At 37.2% G+C, this 18,156-nt stretch overlaps 1 protein-coding gene across 11 annotated transcripts in view; it reads left to right on the top strand.

Annotated features, from left to right (window-relative positions):
• The window catches only part of LOC139938531 (uncharacterized), an 81,922-nt gene that overhangs the window by 56,236 nt on the left and 7,530 nt on the right, over nucleotides 1–18,156 (top strand). For 10 of the 11 annotated variants that reach the window (XM_071934213.1, XM_071934135.1, XM_071934288.1 and 7 more), the window contains 8 exons: nucleotides 934–1,050; nucleotides 1,409–1,504; nucleotides 3,401–3,512; nucleotides 4,637–4,789; nucleotides 6,890–6,916; nucleotides 16,589–16,617; nucleotides 17,279–17,377; nucleotides 17,871–17,970. In XM_071934213.1, the coding sequence (XP_071790314.1) occupies nucleotides 934–1,050; nucleotides 1,409–1,504; nucleotides 3,401–3,512; nucleotides 4,637–4,789; nucleotides 6,890–6,916; nucleotides 16,589–16,617; nucleotides 17,279–17,377; nucleotides 17,871–17,970 (733 nt within the window). The remainder of the gene's footprint in view (nucleotides 1–933; nucleotides 1,051–1,408; nucleotides 1,505–3,400; nucleotides 3,513–4,636; nucleotides 4,790–6,889; nucleotides 6,917–16,588; nucleotides 16,618–17,278; nucleotides 17,378–17,870; nucleotides 17,971–18,156) is intronic. The other variant, XM_071934351.1, reaches the window with a different exon arrangement.

Raw genomic sequence — 18,156 nt, 5'->3', positions numbered from 1 at the left:
TAGCTTAATGTTGTTGTGCTTACGCAGCTCTATGAAATCGGCCCCAGCTGTGGTGCGGGGCAAACAAAAATATGTACAGCCGAAGAAGTTGATAGAAACTTTTCTTTTTTCAATCATAGTGTCTAAACCTCCCTTTGTCAGCCTACTTACTACCACATAACCCTACATCACCTTTATGAAGAGGTGTTTGTATTACCTAATGCTATGCCCACTTGAACTACTCAACACAAATCATGGTTGGCAGAGAGGTCTTCATTGTGGGTTCAACCAGGGGTGACAGAATGTTTTAAGACGGCTCTTTGTATTCATTTTAATCGGGAATCACGTTAGCATTACTGGGGTGGATTGAGGTAAAACTAGTCTTATCTCAAGTTAGAAACTCGTCCTAATAAGACTAGCTTTAAGTTTAATAACTCCTAGGACTAGTTCTTATTTATTTATCTTTGTGAAAACTTTTGGTAAAATATAATTATTTCTTTGTTAAGCAAATAGGTGGGGTTTTTAAATATATAAAAAAGCTAGAAAAACAATACCAGAAGATTTTTATTCTGTTTTTATCGCCCTAAACTACAGTATGTTCCCATGACGGGGCTTGAATTGAGGGTAAAATTCCATAAGACCGTAGGGTCTGTACATGGTCTGAATAGCTCAAAGAAAACATTTACAAAAAATCCAAATGAATGAAGATGCATGGTGAGGTGGTATTAGGCCTACTCAATTGAAACACACGAGACCGCGGACTTGTTCATTCATGAGTTTACTGGTCCATCGCTAAAATCACTGGCCTCGGGCCTGTGGTTCAGTGTAAACTTCAAGCCCTGCATGGCAGTAACACAGCCAACCTGAAATGTTTTATGTTCATCACTCCATGATTTCTGTTATATTATTTATACACTTTGTAATATGTATTTAACTTTTCTTTTAATCCCGAAGGATATATTCCGGATGCAAGGTGCTCGGGCAGAACGCTACCTCTACTTATTTGAGAAGGTGTTACTGATCGGCAAGAAAAGAGAAGACACATTGATCAGCGTCAAGACCCACATACCCGTAAGCGACCTCTCCTTGATGAAATCGGTGCCTCAAAACATTGGCCCCCCCTCCCCCGAAAATAATAAATCTAGACATAACAAAATGTCTGCTCAGAGCATCATAAATAATGTGGATCTCACTCTTCAAATTTTGACACCAACTTCAAACCCAAAAAAAAATGCAGTGTTTATGTTTAACATGTAAACACAATTAATTTTCAGCATGTATGTGTGGCTGTAGTGTTTTATTTTTGAAGGATTTTACCAAAGCGCTAGGGGGGGGGGGGTTGTCATGAAATTCTGACAGGGTTCAAGTGTGAGTGTTCCATTACAACAAGTGTATCTTGATTGTGTTGTTTGCCTCCCAACCCCTACAGTGTAATAACCTGATGTTGATTGAGAGCTTACAGAAGGAGCCGCTGGGCTTCAATGTGATACCATTCAACAATCCTAGTATACAGTACACCATCCTGGTAAGTCTAGCCAAGAGAATCTTTCCTGTGGGGGGGGGGGCCCTGTTCCTGTACCCCCCCCCCCCTCTCTCTCTCTCATCGCCCTTCATTTTCACCCCATATGGCTTTTTCATCCTTTCCCCCATACCTCAGTCCCCAGCCCTCGTTCTCAACATTTGTTGTGCAAACTGTCCTTGCAGCCAAACTACCATGTCGCATGTACAATTTGTGACTGGTATCCTGCTCATTTATGCTTAGCAGAAATGTGTTGAGCAATATTTTCTGCTTAAGCAGCTCTTTGAAATTGGGCCCTGCTTATGTCTGCAGAAGGTCCGTGGACCAAATCCCAAACAATTTTCCTCTTGATTTTTTTTGAAGTACTTGGAAGCTATGTATGTGTATGGCTTGGATTGAAACCATGTGGTGTTCATTGTGAGAAAAAATTACCATGGTAACTGGGCGATAGTGGTACTTCTGATTGGACCAGCCAGGGATAAGTTTTCTGGCGACAGGCAGAGTATACTGTCTGAAACATTGAGTCCTCCAGTTCTCCTCAGAACCACCATCTCTCAAGAGAGATTTATCTACGGTGTCACCGCAAGGATATTTCTTATGATAAGCTCATCATTGGTGTTAACAGGTTGCCAATATCATTAAAGAGCGCCCTCATTGATCGTGCGCATGGGGGTGAGGGCTATCGTTCCAGAGGAACTGAAAGGGGAAACATGAATGTGTCCGGGGCGGGGAGACGCTTTATGGCAAAGGATCGCTGTATATCATTATAGATTTGACATAGGAATGACGCACATTGAGAGTGATTTGTAGACAGGAAGCAATAGGTCCTCCTGGGAGACAGGAGCCAGACTATTCTTATGGAGCCGTCTTCACATTAAAAGCACAGACTAGTGATTGATTTACGTGTTTGCCTATATTACCATGTACTCGATCCTCCTGACCTGTTTCCTTAATGTAAGACGCTTGTTTATTCCCCCTGGAAAATTAGTTCAGTTTCTGTCGAGATTAGATAACCTCAGAGCTAGCCTTGCTCAAGGCAGTCGCATTATTCGCTCCGAAAAGACGCCGCTGTAAACCCACCCGTATACCCTGTGCGTGCGATCACACCGCATGACCCACCCGTATACACACTGTCACATCGTACGACTACTGTGCACACAAGTCATCCGCACTCGTACCACCAACCGCATGCGGAGGCCGTCAGGCCGACAGCCTTGTCGGGTCTGTAACTTCCGGGTTTAATGTGTTGTATTGAAAAATTTCCACTAGTGGAAAAAATTGGGGGGGCTCTCGGATATGCTAGTATGCAGCCCATGAATATGTATATCTTTCGTCAGACCTATCAGACAACACAGGATGTGAGGCAAATGAATTATTCATTTTGACGTCCAATCACGCACTTCCCTTATCACGAACTTTGGACCCTATCATGCTCGTGTGTGATGTAAACATGTCTCGTCTTTCGCGGGCATTATGGTAATGAGCTGACCGTAGGAACTCTTCGCTTATTATAGTAATGAGGTCAGTGGCTTCAACACAGACCCTACAAGGCTGTCGGCCTAACGGCTGACGCATGCGGATAGTGATGTTACGCACAGTGAATACGGGTGGGTTTTTATACAGCGGCGGTCTTTTTTCGGAGTGAATAATTCGACTGCCTTGAGCAAGGCTACCTCAGAACAGGAAAAAACATTCAGAGAGTCTACAATTCCATTGTTTCAAATATACAGCTATTTATAAGTTGGGTTTTACCCTTACACCATTGTCTCATGGCACTGTACACTCAGTCTTTCCTTGAGTTCTGCATTTTACTTGGGTGGGATTCAACAAGGTCTGTTAAGGTTTTCTTGAGTCTGTATTTATTTTTTGCTTAAAATTGCTCTTGGATTCTCCTTTGGCCAGGCTCGCAACGTTGACCAGAAGAAACTCTGGACCCACGAGATCAAGAGGCTGATCCTGGAGAACTACGGAAGCACCATACCCACCAAGGTCAAAGATCTGATTCTGAAGAGCAGTAAGTACTCTAGTACAGGGATGTAATTCCTTCATTTTTTTCACCGGAAATCCAATTAATTTTTTCCACTCAAAAAAATAATATAATTATGCACTTTTTTTTTCTTCTTTTTTTCCCCATTCATTTAGATCAAATTCCAATAAAACATGAAGATAAAACCATATATAGAATTCCCACGCTTGCAGAGTAGGGGTTTTAAAACCAAAGATCATTGTGTGCTCTCTCAAGCTGTCATGTTTTGAGCTCGCAGTTCAGCCTATCATACATCCCTGCTAGTGTGATCAAGCTAAACAACAACTGAAGCAGTCATCCAGTTGCATTAGTAGCATTAAGATAAAGCCCTCCCCTGGATTTACGCACACATGGGGCCAATCATAGGCGGGTGATGAGAAAGAGAGACCTATAAATGGACAAGATGGTACTTGCCGTCTTGATGTCTTGCTATAATTGAGTGGTTGTACCTGGGTAACGGATTCCATCTTAACTCCATGATCCAAACATCAATCTGACTTAATTAGACACAGATTGATGGTCCATGGGTTCTAGAAATTAGAGAACTTCCCACAGAGTCAGGGGCTTAAGCCTGGTTCATATTTCATGTGTAGTCACTTTTAGGCGAAATTTCTTGGGCCCTCAATTGGAAATCAGCTTAGACTGAGCGTTAATTTATTTGCGTAGCAAGAACTCACTTAGCCTTCCCTGATCTTTTTCACAGGTTTTAGGGCCGTGGTTAACATCTTTGTTAATTTTTCTGGTTTAATTATTTTCTGGTTAAAATGTGCATAGTTTTATTTTTTACTTCAGCACCAGCTTCTTGCAGTTAGCCATGGTGTGTGTTGGTGTGTGATACAGATTTTCCACAAAAGTTTAGAACTGGTTCTTCAGAGAAATTTTTCAATTTTAGAATTTGGGTTTGAAGATTTGTTTATTTATAATTTGTTATCAACCCATTTGAAAGTCCAAACTTGCATTTTTTGCTACTGGAAGTAAATAAGATTTGTCTTTTTATGTAATTTTTAATTTTTTTTTAGGGGGGGGGGGGTAATTTGTTACTGTAAACAGGTTTGTTTTGGTGGAAACTGAAAACATGTGAACCAAATGTCATGTCTCTTTTTAAATTCTAGCCATGTCAGCAAAGACCGAGTCGGACAAAGAAAGTCAGACAGAACAGGAGGAGCAAGCTCGAGAGAAGAAAGAGAGGAAGTCTAGAAGACGACAGAAACGACGCAACTCAGAACCTATGGGCAAGCTCATGAGAGGTCAAAAACAGGTCAAAGGTATGTCAAAGGTCAACCTAGAGAATTAGCTAACAGTACGATTTTTTTTTGGTTGGTTGGTGTGCTTGGTTAAAATCTCACTTTTCTTCCAGCAGATTAATCATAAAAATAATACTTTTTTTAATAAACTGACACAATATTTGATTAACTTGTTTTTTTTTTCCATTTCCAATAATATAATGGTTGATAAGTATATCAAAAGAAAATTTGTGTATTTATTTTTTGGTTGAGAAATCAATCTGTGATTATAACAAAACACTATTGATAACAAAATAATACAGTTTATGAGTGACTTGTTTTTGAAAGTAGACATAAAGCTGTTTTCATGTTACTACTATTCTTCTCAACTGACTTGGATCGCTGGCTTTGTTTTCTTTCTCTCTGGGTCATTCTGTCTTGACTCTGTTAACACTCTGTTATCACTACTGGTTGCGATGTGTAACTTTCCTCTTTGTTCGTATCAGGTATCGTGTTATTGTGATGTAAAAGGGCTGTGTAGTCGCTGTGCATAATTACAATGTTGGACAATCTGGTCAACCACAGGGTTCAATATTTGCATCTATATATATTTGTGGTTTGTGGATGTGGCGAGGGTTGATGTAAGCCCTAAATGCAAAAAAAGCTATTTCAATCCACTCTGACTCTGAAAGTTGAAATCAATTCACACCATACTTTAAATTTCCCCAAAACAGTATTTCTGGACCGTGTGAGTCAAAAAGCAGTGGTTAAGTATTATCAAACTGTATTTTTTGTAACAAGTGGGAGGTGGTTTTTAGAAGTAACCACAACAACCACAAAGGGGATTGAGAGAAGAATGAGTTACTAAATATGATAACAGTTCTACAGCCCTTTTATTGTCTCTGTGGTAAATCTCATATAAGGTGGCTGATATACTAACGGCTTGGTGGTGGGGTCCAGTCATATCACTTTCAACTGTCACAACAATGTTTACATATAAACAATGCTGTCAACATCTTTCCTCTGAAAATAAACAAACACATTCTTCATAACTATTTCTTTGAAAAGAAAATGTGCTATCTACATCTGACTCTTTGTAACACTGTAGACAAGAATAGAAATTTCTTCTGTGGTAGCTCATTAGTTTTTAACCTCTTTCGTGATTCATCTTTTAAAACTGATTTCGACTGTCAAATGAAAAATGTAACTAGGTGTTGGAAGTGTACATTTTATTCAAGTCTTTGCCAAATATGCTGTGCAATCATTGAAATTGCTTAATTTTGTTATTTGAAATGATTGAAGTTGAAGTTTGAGTACAGAATTGATCATGTAGCGAAGGGTATGTGTAATCACCTTGAATGGTACAATATTAGCATTGTTGGAATCACTACTTCTATTTTATGATTTTTGCTTTGAATACAAACAAAAATACAACATTGCGAAATGTTGACAATGCTTCTGTCTTAATGTTGAGCCAAGAAAAGATACAATTTGACTGTGTTGGCAAAACTGTCGCTACCGGTATGCCTTTCCTTTTCTGAATCAAGATAGTTGCAACATTAGTAATGTTGACTACACTTCTGCCTCTTATGTACTTACTCTCTTTGAATCAATATAAGGTACAGCATTTGACAATGCAAAAAATGCACATACTAGTATTCTTGCCCTTTTGTTAAATCAAGACAGGATCCTGCATTTTCTGTAGCTTTGGCAACGCTTCCAATATTCACATACTTCAAACAAAACTATTTGTTAACAATTTTATTAGGAAAGAAGTGTTTTCAAAAAAGTTATTTGGAATCTTGAATTTTAAGTAGGTATTTGATTGAGATGGATGAAGTCAATTCTTTCTGTTAGACATTTTCTTATATCACAAACACTTGTTGCTTCAAATATGTAATTTCAGTTTTGTTAAAAACATTTAAACTTAAGATCACAATTTTGACAAGTTACAAACACACATGTGAACATATACATTACTATGACAAACCCTCATATCCATACTCCCATGTACATGCATCCATACATGGTGGCGGACATGGTGAGAGACATGGTGATAGACACCCAGGGGGGTTTCTATTTTAAAGCTTTGCCATATTAACCCATGGTTTCTCTCCCATCCTTGCTTATTACACTTTACAGCTGCTGTGGAAAGCATGATTGTTAAAGGTGAGTGGGTGATCACATTAAGATGGTACACCAATCCTTACAAGATTCCTACCTCGCTAGTCACAGAATTACACTCCCTCCCCCCACCCCTTCTCCCAGATATTCAGTGCAGCACCATAGAATTATCTTTGGTGTAAATACACACAAAAAGTCTTCATGCCAGGACTAATTTAAAGAGCAAATACAAAAAAAAAAGGAAGGTCGCTGAAAGTTCTATCCTCTACAATTCTGCAAAATATACCTAGGTACAAGCACAGTACCTGTTCTTCTGTCAATCAAAATTCTCCGCACGGTAAAGTCACATTAATGCGAACCGGTATGTCTGGTGTTCTCCAGCTCTGTGAGAATTTCTCCCTAGCCACTTTCCCACATAAAAGAGGTAATTGTTTGGTGCTACTGCCATTTTCCTTTTAGACACCATGCAAAGCATCCTTAACCCCTCCCCCTCCTCCCCTCAACCCCAAACCAGGCTGATCATCAAAAAATGATCAAAGTATTACTCATGCACAAATCTTTTAATTACCCAGTTGCAGCATAACTGCTTGAATACTGCAAATGCAAACCAATCACTTGAAATTAAACCAAGCTTTATATTATACAAAGAAACTACCATGCTTTTTAAATAGTGTGCAAACAAGCAGTTTTCCTGGAGCGCAGTTAAGATAATTTCCAGTTCAAAAGCATTCAGATGGGATTGGTGTACTATTAGGATGCTGCACTGTGTGAAGTTTGACGCACTGAGCATGTTTGTTTTATGTGGTTTGTCCATTCATTGAATTTCAGTCTCAGTTCTAAAGATCTCTGTGTCAGACCATGAAGTCTAAGTCTGTATTGCAGGCCTCTGAGGTACAGTCTTCAAGGTCTTGAGTTTATGTTGCAGACCTTGAGGTCTCCGTCTCAGACCTCAAAATTCTCATTCTTGGTCCTAAGGCATCACTATCTGAGTCTCAAGTGTGAGGTGTCAAGTTGTAGTCTTGGTTACAGGCATCAATAGCATTCTCCCTTCTTAAGTGGGGTCAACTTGCCAAATGGTAGATGTTAGTTTCCAAACGCCAGGAGTCGATCGTTACACGTGAAAAGGATCCGAAATAACCACACTGTTAAGAACGCTTTTAGACTTGACCAAGTCCGTGCAGCATTTCTCGTGTTGCGAGTGGATGGGACCCACTGCAGGGGTACATACGTATCACTCTCCACGTTGCAAAACTTCTCAACACAAACGTACGTTATCAATTAAGTTAAGGCCAATCAAAAGACTGGTCCATTCCCTTTCAGTACACAAGAGATTCATCTAGTTCTGCTGATTTTAATATTTAAGACCGAGAGTCCCCCTAAATTGCTTCATATACTGTGGCAAGTCACTTTGCCGTGCGTACAGTTTAAGAATTCATTTTATCATAGTTTGATAAAGCTCCATTGTATTTATTTGAGATTTTTAAAAATTAAAGACCACGCGAGTCCCTTTGCAGCATAGGCTACTGTGCGTGTGTAAACAACGTTCACCGCTGTGCGCACAGTTTAAGATTTCATCAACGCCACGGGTCGATTTGTAAAACGGTTTATCAATACGTTATCATTCAAATTAGACCAATCAAAGACAGTCATTACCTAAACAAAGCATTCATGTAGCATTACTGATTTTATTATTATTTTATAAAGCTCCGTTATATTTATTTCAGATTTCTGAAAATTACACACCACGAGTCCCTTTGCAGCATACTGTGCGCGTGTATTACACTGCTGTGCGCACAGTTTAAGATGTCATCAACGCCACGGGTCGATAAGTAAATCGGTTTATCAATACGGTATAATTCAAATTAGACCAATCAAAGACTGTCATTACCTAAAAAAAGCATTCATGTAGCATTACTGATTTTATCATAATTTTAAAATTCTCCATTATATTTGTTTCAGATTTATGAAAATTACATTCCACGAGTCCATTTGCAGCATACTGTGCGTGTGTACTACACTGCTGTGCGCACAGTTTACAATTTCATCAACGCCACGGGTCGATTTGTAAAACGGTTTATCTATATGGTATCAATCAAATTAAACCAATCAAAGACTGCCATTCCCTAAACAAAGGATTCATGTAGCATTACTGATTTTATCATAATTTTATAAAGCTCCGTTATATTTATTTCAGATTTTTTAAAAGTACACACCGCGAGTCCCTTCGTAGAATACTGTGCGCGTGTATTACACTGCTGTTCGCACAGTTTAAGATTTCATCAACGCCACGGGTCGATTTGTAAAACAGTTTATCAACACGTTATCATTCAAATTAGAGGAATCAAAGACTGTAATTACCTAAACAAAGCATTCACGTAGCACTACTGATTTTATCATAATTTTATAAAGCTCCGTTATATTTATTTCAGATTTTTGAAAAGTACACACCGCGAGTCCCTTTGCAGCCTAATTTATCTGTGTACATCGCTGCTGTTGCGTACAGTTTACAATTTCATCAACGCCACGGGTCGATTTGTAAAACGGTTTATCAATAGGTTATCATTCAAATTAGACCAATCAAAGACTGTCATTACCTAAACAAAGCATTCATGTAGCCTTACTGATTTAATTATTATTTTATAAAGCTCCGTTATATTTATTTCAGATTTCTGAAAATTACACACCACGAGTCCCTTTGCAGCATACTGTGCGCGTGTATTACACCGCTGTGCGTACAGTTTAAGATTTCATCAACGCCACGGGTCGATATGTAAATCTGTTTATCAATACGGTATAATTCAAATTAGACCAATCAAAGACTGTCATTACCTAAACAAAGCATTCATGTAGCATTACTGATTTTATCATAATTTTAAAATTATCCATTATATTTGTTTCAGATTTATGAAAATTACATTCCACGAGTCCATTTGCAGCATACTGTGCGTGTGTACTACACTGCTGTGCGTACAGTTTACAATTTCATCAACGCCACGGGTCGATTTGTAAAACTGTGTATCTATATGGTATCATTCAAATTAAACCAATCAAAGACTGCCATTCCACGCGTCCCTTTGCAGCATACTTTATGGTGTACATCACTGCTGTGCGTACAATCAACGATTTCATCAACGCCACGGGTCGATTTGTAAAACGGTTTATCAGTACGTTATCATTCAACTTAGACCAATCAAAGACTGTCATTACCTAAACAAAGCATTCATGTAGCATTACTGATTTTATCATAATTTTATAAAGCTCCGTTATATTTATTTCAGATTTTTGAAAATTACAAACCACGCGTCCCTTTGCAGCATACTTTATGGTGTACATCACTGCTGTGCGTACAGTCAACGATTTCATCAACGCCACGGGTCGATTTGTAAAACGGTTTATCAATACGTTATCATTCAAATTAGACCATTCATAGACTGTCATTACCTAAACAAAGCATTCATGTAACATTACTGATTTTATCATAATTTTATAAAGTTCCGTTCTATTTATTTCAGATTTTGGAAAAGTACACACCACGAGTCCCTTTGCAGCCTAGTTGCCTGTTTACACCGCTGCTGTGCGTACAGTTTACAATTTCATCAACGCCACGGGTCGATTTGTAAAACGGTTTATCAATACGTTATCGATCAAACGAAGCCAATCCAAGACTGTCATTACCTAAACAAAGCATTCATGTAGCATTACTGATTTTATCATATTTTTATAAAGATCCGTTATATTTATTTCAGATTTTTTAAAATTACAGACCACGAGTCCCTTTGCAGCATACTGTGCGTGTGTATAACACTGCTGTGTGTACAATTTACAGTTTACGACGCCACGGGTCGATTTGTAAAACAGTTTTATCAAAAGGACCCGCCCTTTGATGGTCCTTCGATTATGTCGTCCTACAACTTACACGAATGCAGAAAAAGATTGCTGGTGATGGACCGGGAGCAATGGTTTTCATGTATTCAATTTCAAGTAATGAAACAAACAACTTCACTTATATCTAAACTGAAGACACGCTTGGTTTAAAAGTTGTTTCCTTTATAATGTAAAGGCAAACACTCTTCACACCTTAGCAGTTGAACATCTGCCAAGATTTCTGTCAAACAATACAAAATCAGGTCTTGGTCAGTTTCCAATACATGCCCCCCCCCATGAATAAATGTAGGTTTCCTCGGTCAAATTTGGCAAATGAGCAGTGGAATTAACTTTCATGCGCTGGAATTAAAGCTGTTTTGCCTCTCCAATTGTGACTGCGTTTCAAATTTAGAATTCGGCCCTTCAATTTCGAATTGAGTCGAGTTATTAAAATTCCTTTAGCACATCAATTTAGCGTATCGTCATTCTTTTTCGAGACACACAAGCTTGAAGAAGCGTCTGCGAATTTCAATGCTGCTTTGTTGAATTGTTAAATTGAATGACGCTGTCCCCGCAGCATTACAGTTTTTGACTAATCATAAAAACGAAATTACCCCTTTCAGTAGCTTTCGATTTCGCGCGAATTAGAACAGGTTGTTGATGGTTAAATTGGCTGCTAATTTGCCGAAATTGACCAAGAAAATCTATTAATAAATAAATAAATAAATAAATAAAATAAACAAATAAAATATATAATGAGTAAGGTATAAATGGCCTTAGCTTTCGATCCAAACAGGACCTTCTTCGGAGGCATAAAGTACAAAAAGAATTAATAAATAAATTTAAAAAAGAAAAAAGAGAAAAAAAATTAACACCGTATGGGCAGGGGTGTGATAGGTTGTTGACATCAAAAATAAACTAATAAAAAAATAAATAAAAATAATGTGCAAAGCGTGAAGCTTGCGAGCGCGAAAGCATCCGAATGCGAGGCATTCTTACACTAATTTTCTTTGGTTTTGAAAGCCCACAATCTGGGGTGTTTCATGTGGTTTTTATCTAAGTTAATTTTCTCATGAATTTTATCTTAGTTATAAAATCTATTAATTGGAATAAAAGAGAAAAAAAGAAAATTAATCACACCCTGGTAATGAAAATATAATAAAGACAATCAGATTTAAAAGAAAGTACGGAACAGTTGCCTACAATTTTTTTCAGTCAATTTTAGGCCATCACGACAAACAAAAATAAATCGTCTGCTTATTTGACAAAATTGAGTGTCTTCACTAGTGACATTCATACTATCGCTCTAGATATATTATTTATTTTTTACAGAGAAATCAGCAACTACCTGATTTTTCCCCCACATGTACTTATGGTAGTCCCGAATAACATGTGAAAGTCGTCAATGGTAAAACTTGCAAAGTACGAGTTGTTTTAATTATAGAAAATAATTATTGGAAAACAGCGCCCTCTATTGGTCGAAACTGGAGAACTGTGCACAAACTGTACAAATGGGCAAATCACCATGCACAAAAGAATTGGGAAATTATTTAACTGTTTCGTCCAATTGAGTGCCTTGCAGTCCTTGATAGCCGGTCTGTGCTGGCTTACTCACTTACATCATAGATGAAGGACAGCCTTCCTCTATGCTTTATCAAACCAAAGTGTTTCTGTGTCGTATGTGAAAACATTACTTCATTCCCCCCTTAATTTTAATTCAATTGTTTTAATACTATCACCAACAAAACTTTCTGAACCTAATTTTGGTCATTTACTAACTTTACGGAGCTAAGACAGGCCATTTAAATTTTAACTAAATGAAGAACTTGATATAAAAAGAGGATATTGTATGGAAGAGCCACACATTTTTATTTCTCACCGATTTTTGTTTGTTCCTTCCTTCTCTAGATGCCACTTTCTTATGATACAATATTCAAAAATCAGAAATAAACAGAATGGAGCATTATACAAATGGGATAAAATCAGTAATACTAAATAAATCCTTTGTTATCGTATTGATAAACCGTTTTACAAATCGACCCGTGGCGTTGATGAAATCTTAAACTGTGCGATAGCGGTGTTGTACACACGCACAGTGTGCTGCAAAGGGACTCGTGGTCTTTAATTTAAAAAAGAACTGAAATAAATATAATGGAGCTTTATAAAATTATGATAAAATCAGTAATGCTACATGAATGCTTTGTTTAGGTAATGACCGTCTTTGATTGGTCTAATTTGAATGATAACGTGTTGATCAATTGTTTTACAAATCGACCCGTGGCGTTGATGAAATTGTAAAATGTACGCACAGCAGTGTAGTACATGTGCACAGTATGCTGCAAATGAACTCGTGGTGTGTAATTTTCAAAAATCTGAAATAAATATAACGGAGCTTTATAAAATTATGATAAAATCAGTAATGCTACATGAATGCTTTGTTTAGGTAATGACAGTCTTTGATTGGTCTAATTTGAATGATAACGTGTTGATAAACTGTTTTACAAATCGACCCGTGGCGTTGATGAAATTGTAAAATGTACGCACAGCAGTGCAGTACACACGCACAGTATGCTGCAAATGAACTCGTGGTGTGTAATTTTCAAAAATCATCAATAAATATAATGGAGCATTATAAAAATATGATAAAATCAGTAATGCTACATGAATGCTTTGTTTAGGTAATGACAGTCTTTGATTTGTCTAATTTGAATGATATCGTATTGATAAACCGTTTTACAAATCGACCCGTGGCGTTGATGAAATCTTAAACTGTGCGCACAGCAGTGTAGTACACATACAAAGTATGCTGCAAAGGGACTCGTGGTGTGTAATTTTCAAAAATCTGAAATAAATATAACGGAGCTTTATAAATTTATGATAAAATCAGTAATGCTAAATGAATGCTTTTTGTAGGGAATGACAGTCTTTGATTGGCTTCATTTGAATGATACCGCATTGATAAACCGTTTTACAAATCGACCCATGGCGTTGATGAAATCTTAAACTGTGCGCACAGCAGTGTAGTACACATACAAAGTATGCTGCAAAGGGACTCGTGGTGTGTAATTTTCAAAAATTTGAAATAAATATAACGGAGCTTTATAAATTTATAATAAAATCAGTTTTGCTACATGAATGCTTTGTATAGGAAATGGCAGTCTTTGATTGGCTCCGTTTAAATGATAACGTAATGATAAACTGTTTTACAAATCGACCCGTGGCGTTGATGAAATTGTAAACTGTACACACAGCAGTGTTGTACACACGCACAGTATGCTGCAAAGGGACTCGTGGTCTTTAATTTTCAAAAATCTGAAATAAATATAATGGAGCTTTGTTAAATTATGATAAAATCAGCAGTGCTACATGAATGCTTTGTTTAGGTACTGACTGTCTTTGATTGGCTTCGTTTGAATGATAACGTGTTGATAAACTGTTTTACAAATCGACCCGTGGCGTTGATGAAATCTTAAACTGTGCGCACAGCAGTGTAGTACACATACAAAGTATGCTGCAAAGGGACTCGTGGTGTGTAATTTTCAAAAATCTGAAATAAATATAACGGAGCTTTATAAATTTATGATAAAATCACTAATGCTACATGAATGCTTTGTATAGGTAATGGCAGTCTTGGATTGACTTCGTTTAAATGATAACATGTTGATAAACCGTTTTACAAATCGACCCGTGGCGTTGATGAAATCGTAAACTGTTCGCACAGCAGACTCGTGGTCTTTAATTTTTTTAAATCTGAAATAAATGTAATGGAGTTTTATAAAAATACGATAAAATCAGTAATGCTACAGGAATCCTTTGTATAGGGAATGGCAGTCTTTGATTGGCTTAATCTGAAAGATAACGTATTGATAAACAGTTTTTAACAAATCATCTTTTAGTTGATGAAGAGTTTGTATTCTGTGGCTACACATTGCTTTGTTGTTTATTTAAAAAATCTGGAAATATACTTTAAAAATCAGCAATACATGACCCCTTTGTATATTAATGGTTGTGAATAAAAATAAATAAAACAAATGTCTGAACTTAAGAGCGAAACTCGTAAACATCGGTGTAGCTACCATACAAAAATACACAAACAAATCTTAGGGAGAAAAAGCTCAAGGAATGGTAGCGAGTCTATGTATTGCTGCCCCGTTTGACGACTACCGATTACATCGGATCCTTTCGAGTAGCGATCGACTCCTGGCGTTTGGAAACTAACATCTACCTTGCCAAATGCCTGTTTGAACACCCAAGGACCATTCAAAATTCGCTCTAAAATTCACTCCACCTTTGGAACACTAGATGGCAGCAGACATGCCAGGTAAATTTTCATTGTAAGCATAGTTCTGAGCATGGCACTGAGAACAATGGATTCACCTGGTAAGTCTGCTGCCACCTAGCAACCCAAAAGTCCCAATTTGGTTATAGTTCGTTGTTGAAATGCATTCCTATTCATTGTGAAATGTGGATGAGCGGAGTAGCTGGCGGACTAGTGAAACAGCACACTAACTGGTCCTGCTGTGTCTAGTCACTGACAAAATAAGGGATAACCCTGACCAAGTGTTGACTGTGGTTTTGTTATGTATGAAATGTTTCGTTAGACCCATGAACTTCACATACATCCCCTGCGGCATGCTTCCTTGCATATGTGTATGAATGCTGTCATTTCATGCATGTGATTTCATTTCATAAAATTTATTTCATAAATCATTGCCTTAAATCATTTCCTCTTTGAGCTTTCATTTTGGTTTGTTTGCATATTCGCATTCAGTAACTTTTTTTAAACTCTGTTTTGATTGACAGGAATGATTCACAAATTTGATTTTTATCTACATGTATGTTCAAATATTAAGAGAACATTTTTAGTAAATTTAAGATAAAGACGTTTTGTTTTGGTGCAGACTGTTTATTAAGAAACTTACTGAGGAATCAACAAATTTACAGTTGTATGTTGGTTCCAAGCACAGATTCAGAACTGTTTACTGCAGAAAAACTTTTACAATCAAAAGTTTATTTCACAAACTATCAAGAAGATTTGATGGTTGATGTGTGCTTTCATAATGGATTTGCATTATTGCATTACACATCTGCTTTCAAGAACCACCTTTTACTTTGGTTATGGTTGGCGTCGTTGTGAAATAATAAAACTGGTAGCTAGCTCCAAAGCAGAAGACAATTGCTTATACAAGCCTCAATCTCTGCTTGTGAAGGGGCACAAGAATTTTCCCCTGGTGAAGGGGCACTTCTCTTATGAAGATATGAATTTGCATTGGAACTTTGCAAGGGGCACCACAGCAAAAGCACAGGGCACCACGGCAATTGCTGTGGGTGCCTTGAGTTTTGCATAAAGCTTTATTTGCCCCAGCACACAGTCAGTATATACTTCCAGGGCCCAATATCAAAAGCACAAAAACCAGCTAAGCACATCTTGCCTAGCAGGTTACCAGCCAACATTCCATCAAGTTTACATTGTTGCAACTGGTGCCCCTCTCATTCTGTGCTTACCAAAGAAATTTGTTAAGCAGTATTTTCTGCTAAACAGCTTTATGAAATTGGGCCCAGGTTATCAGGTACCTCAGGAATAAAACTTGGAAAAGTTGAGCTTGAATTGTTTTTATTTGTTTGATACCTACGTTAAGCAAAATTTGCAAAAGCAAATGCTCCCACTCATCATGGGGAAAAAAGAATGCCAACCTAGCTTGTGTTCCACACTCTGTTTGCAAGGAATTGCTTGAAAATGCTCAACAGTTTGCTTCTTTTTTTTTTAAAGCATTGTGCATAATTGCTGTCTTTGGTTTAGTTAAAGTTGTCATATAATCATCGTTTTCTTTTTCTGATATTATTTTCTCACAGGTATGAAAAAGCCAGAGCTGTCAAAATGGGTGAGTTATTTCTCTTTATGATAAATATTTTGCTGAAAATTATTTTGTGTTTATAGCAGTGAAAGATGAGAAAGTATTTTTAAAGGAGATCAGCAGTGAAAGAGACAGCAGGGGCACTTGTTCCAATTGTTTATTTATTTTACTGTGTTTTTCTATAATTTTGAGTAACATTCAAAGTTCAACTTTTGTAATTTTGCTCCTTTACAATTGATGGTCTGTTGATGATTGCTATATTTTGCTATATTTGTATTTAGATTGTAATTGCTTTGCTGATACATATATTTTTTATTCTGCCAATTTATGTATCAGTTTTGCTGAATAACTGTTGAATATTACAAATTTATGTAACTATTTTGCTGATTCCATTGTTCATTTGTGTTTGCATTTTTTTTGTAAAGTTTTGCCCATAGTTGTTTTTGTATAGTTTTCGCAGATAATTACAGTTGTTATGCCGATAAACACATTTGTATGTGCCAATTAATGATGTAGTTTTCCCGATAAGTTTATTTAATTCACCAAACTATACATAGGACAGCCTCTGTAATAAATGTAGTTCTAGTTGAGATATAAATTTCATTTATGCCAAGTAACGCATATTGTACATAAACAGAGACAAACCTCACCTCATAACCTAAGCAATAAATATCTGTTTCTCTTATAGGCCGGAAGAAGATCCAGTGAGTTTTACCGAGATACTGTATCTGATGAGGAATCCGATAATGAATCAATAGAGTCAACTTCAAGAAAACCATCACTTGTGGTAAGTGGCTTTTTCCCTGTCTCATCCAACATTTACGTATAGAGTAGTGTTTTTTGAAAATAGTCCACTTCAACATTTCTCACGATTACGATCGGAGCATACTGATCGAAACGTTGAGTTATCAACCACCTTTTTCTTTTTCGAATCAACACTACTCAAAAGAGATTTTTACAAATGGTGCTACAACAAAACCTCACACACAATCACTTTGCGATAGGGTTCTTCAGGCCTGGAATTATCTAGAGGCATGTTTTCTGGTGCCCTGGTCTTGGCCTTGGTGCCCCTTCAAAAGTTTTCCATAAACCTTTGACGATCTTTCAAGAGAAAGGACCTGTGCCAAATGAAAATGGCCTAGCCCTCCCAATGATAAAATTCCATGCCTGGTTCTTATAACTCCTTTTAGGACACACAATCTATTTTGATGACTCCCTTTATTTGTGTACCGGTATTAATCAAAACAATGTTGTTGTTGTTTTTGTGTGGCAATACACAGGATGAGAGTAACCCAGCAAGAAGAGGTAGCTTATCAGCTTGCTCTGACTCGACCAGAACACCAGACTCAAGGAGCCCGGATAAACAAGATCAACCACTTGGTAAGATCTTGAGACGTGTTTCCGTGTTTTAGCAAAGATTTTAAAATTTCTACTGTTTGCATATTTTTAATGTTTTTAATTTTAACTTTTCGTAATTTTGTTTAAGTAAAACTCAATTCAGCCTCCTTAAGGCCGTGAAGCTTTTATTTCTAAAATAAACCAATCAATAATAATAATAATAATATT

The sequence above is a fragment of the Asterias amurensis genome, chromosome 1 (assembly GCF_032118995.1).
Source record: "Asterias amurensis chromosome 1, ASM3211899v1".
Taxonomy (NCBI): Eukaryota; Metazoa; Echinodermata; class Asteroidea; order Forcipulatida; family Asteriidae; genus Asterias; species Asterias amurensis.
The sequence above is the reverse complement of the archived record's forward strand: the minus strand, read 5'-3'. Positions and strand labels throughout refer to the sequence as shown.